This window comes from Pygoscelis adeliae, unplaced genomic scaffold (assembly GCF_000699105.1).
Source record: "Pygoscelis adeliae isolate BGI_AS28 unplaced genomic scaffold, ASM69910v1 Scaffold253, whole genome shotgun sequence".
Classification (NCBI taxonomy): Eukaryota; Metazoa; Chordata; class Aves; order Sphenisciformes; family Spheniscidae; genus Pygoscelis; species Pygoscelis adeliae.
The window spans coordinates 475,387-476,765 of record NW_008824412.1 but is presented as its reverse complement, the minus strand read 5'-3'; the positions used below and the strand labels follow the sequence as shown (position 1 = coordinate 476,765).

The 1,379-nt window shown below is 59.6% G+C and overlaps 1 protein-coding gene across 1 annotated transcript in view; it reads right to left on the bottom strand.

The window, feature by feature from the left end:
• Positions 1–214: 214 nt before the first annotated feature.
• LOC103914143 (opioid-binding protein/cell adhesion molecule homolog) overlaps positions 215–1,379 on the bottom strand; it is a 43,166-nt gene continuing 42,001 nt past the window's right edge. Inside the window, exon 8 of the mRNA XM_009320748.1 lies at positions 215–367. Coding sequence (XP_009319023.1) covers positions 215–367 — 153 coding nt within the window. The remainder of the gene's footprint in view (positions 368–1,379) is intronic.

Sequence of the window (1,379 nt, the reverse complement as noted above, 5' to 3'; positions counted from 1 at the left end):
AATGTCTCTGTGGTCCGCTTTCTCTGTGTTGCCGTGTAAATGGGTCTTGTGGCTGGGCCTTCCTCCTCTGGGATGCTTCTAGCGCCTTTTTTCTGGGATGCGGTAGGGGTCGAGAGGTGTGCGGTCCTCTTCCCGGTGGCCAGGGCAACTGGCGCTCTGCCATGCAATCTTATCAGCCGGCCAGCTGGCTTGGTGTCATCTTGATTTTGGGGCTTCATAGCCAGGCGGCTTCATTTGCGATGCGTTGTGTGGTCAGCCCTCGGGATGACTTGTAGATGTTGGGAGGGCTACGGAGGTAGCGCAGAGACAATCGTCTCTCCAGATCTGCCCTTGTGCACGGCTTCCTGGCCGTGCCAGGATTTGGGGGCTAAGTGGGAAGCATTGTGAGGTGTCTGTGAGTGTGCTGGAAGAGTGCTGCTGGTGGGAGACCAAACGGTTAATGGTTGTCAGTGCCCCAGTCGGGCTTTGAAACGAGGGGATGTGTCCTGGGGTTTCAAAAGCGCAGGTCGATCGGACCTTGTGAGCAGCCCCGCTCCGGCAGGGCGCCAGCCTGGATGCCTTCCTGAGATCTTTTCCCAGCTCAGTGTTCCCCTGGGCCAACTGTTTGGGGTGTTTTGGTGAAAGCCACTGGGTCAGGCACCCTCCACATCCTTTCCCATGGTGAGCTATGAGCTCCTCACCCGCCGTGATCCCCGAAGGCGTGGATGGGCTTGGCTCTTCTTGACCACCCTCCTCGTCCCATCTCGTTCTTCTTGAGATGGTCTGGGCCCGTGGGCAGAGCGCGTTGTCAGTGGCGAGCCCCACACGGGCTCTGGGGAGGCGCAAAACACCGAGTCCTGAGTGTAGTGTTGCTGGTGGCGTCTCTACTGGGTGGGCAGGTGGTTATTGTGTCCCCCCCAAGGTAGACAAGTGGGGAACAGGGCGGTCACCCTGTGCCCGGCTCACCGGGGCTGGCAGGGTGCGGGCAGTGTTGGGCAAAAGCTATCATTTCCCCTACAAGTGCGGCTGGAAACTTGTAGAAACTTGGGCAAGTTTTGGAGGAGGGACAAAGGGCGTTGGAGGAGGTTGGTTGCCGGCGACGAGCATGGGGACTTGGGACGGGGACTCGGGGCTGAAGCGGGACCGCCGGGGGTCGTGTCCCAAAGACCGGGGTCTTTGTCGGGTCCCAAAGACCGGGGTCGGTGGGGTGGCTGGCGCCGTGCTCTCGAGGACGGCACAGGTGGATGGGGGTGCCCAGGGAGCTCTTGCACGGGGCAATGCCACCATGTGCAGTAGTAACCGGGGGCCCAAATGGTGTGGTTTTGTTGGGTTTTTTTGTTTGTTTTATGGTTTTTGTTGGCTTTGTGGCTAACCACGCGGGCATTTCTTTCCCTTCCCGC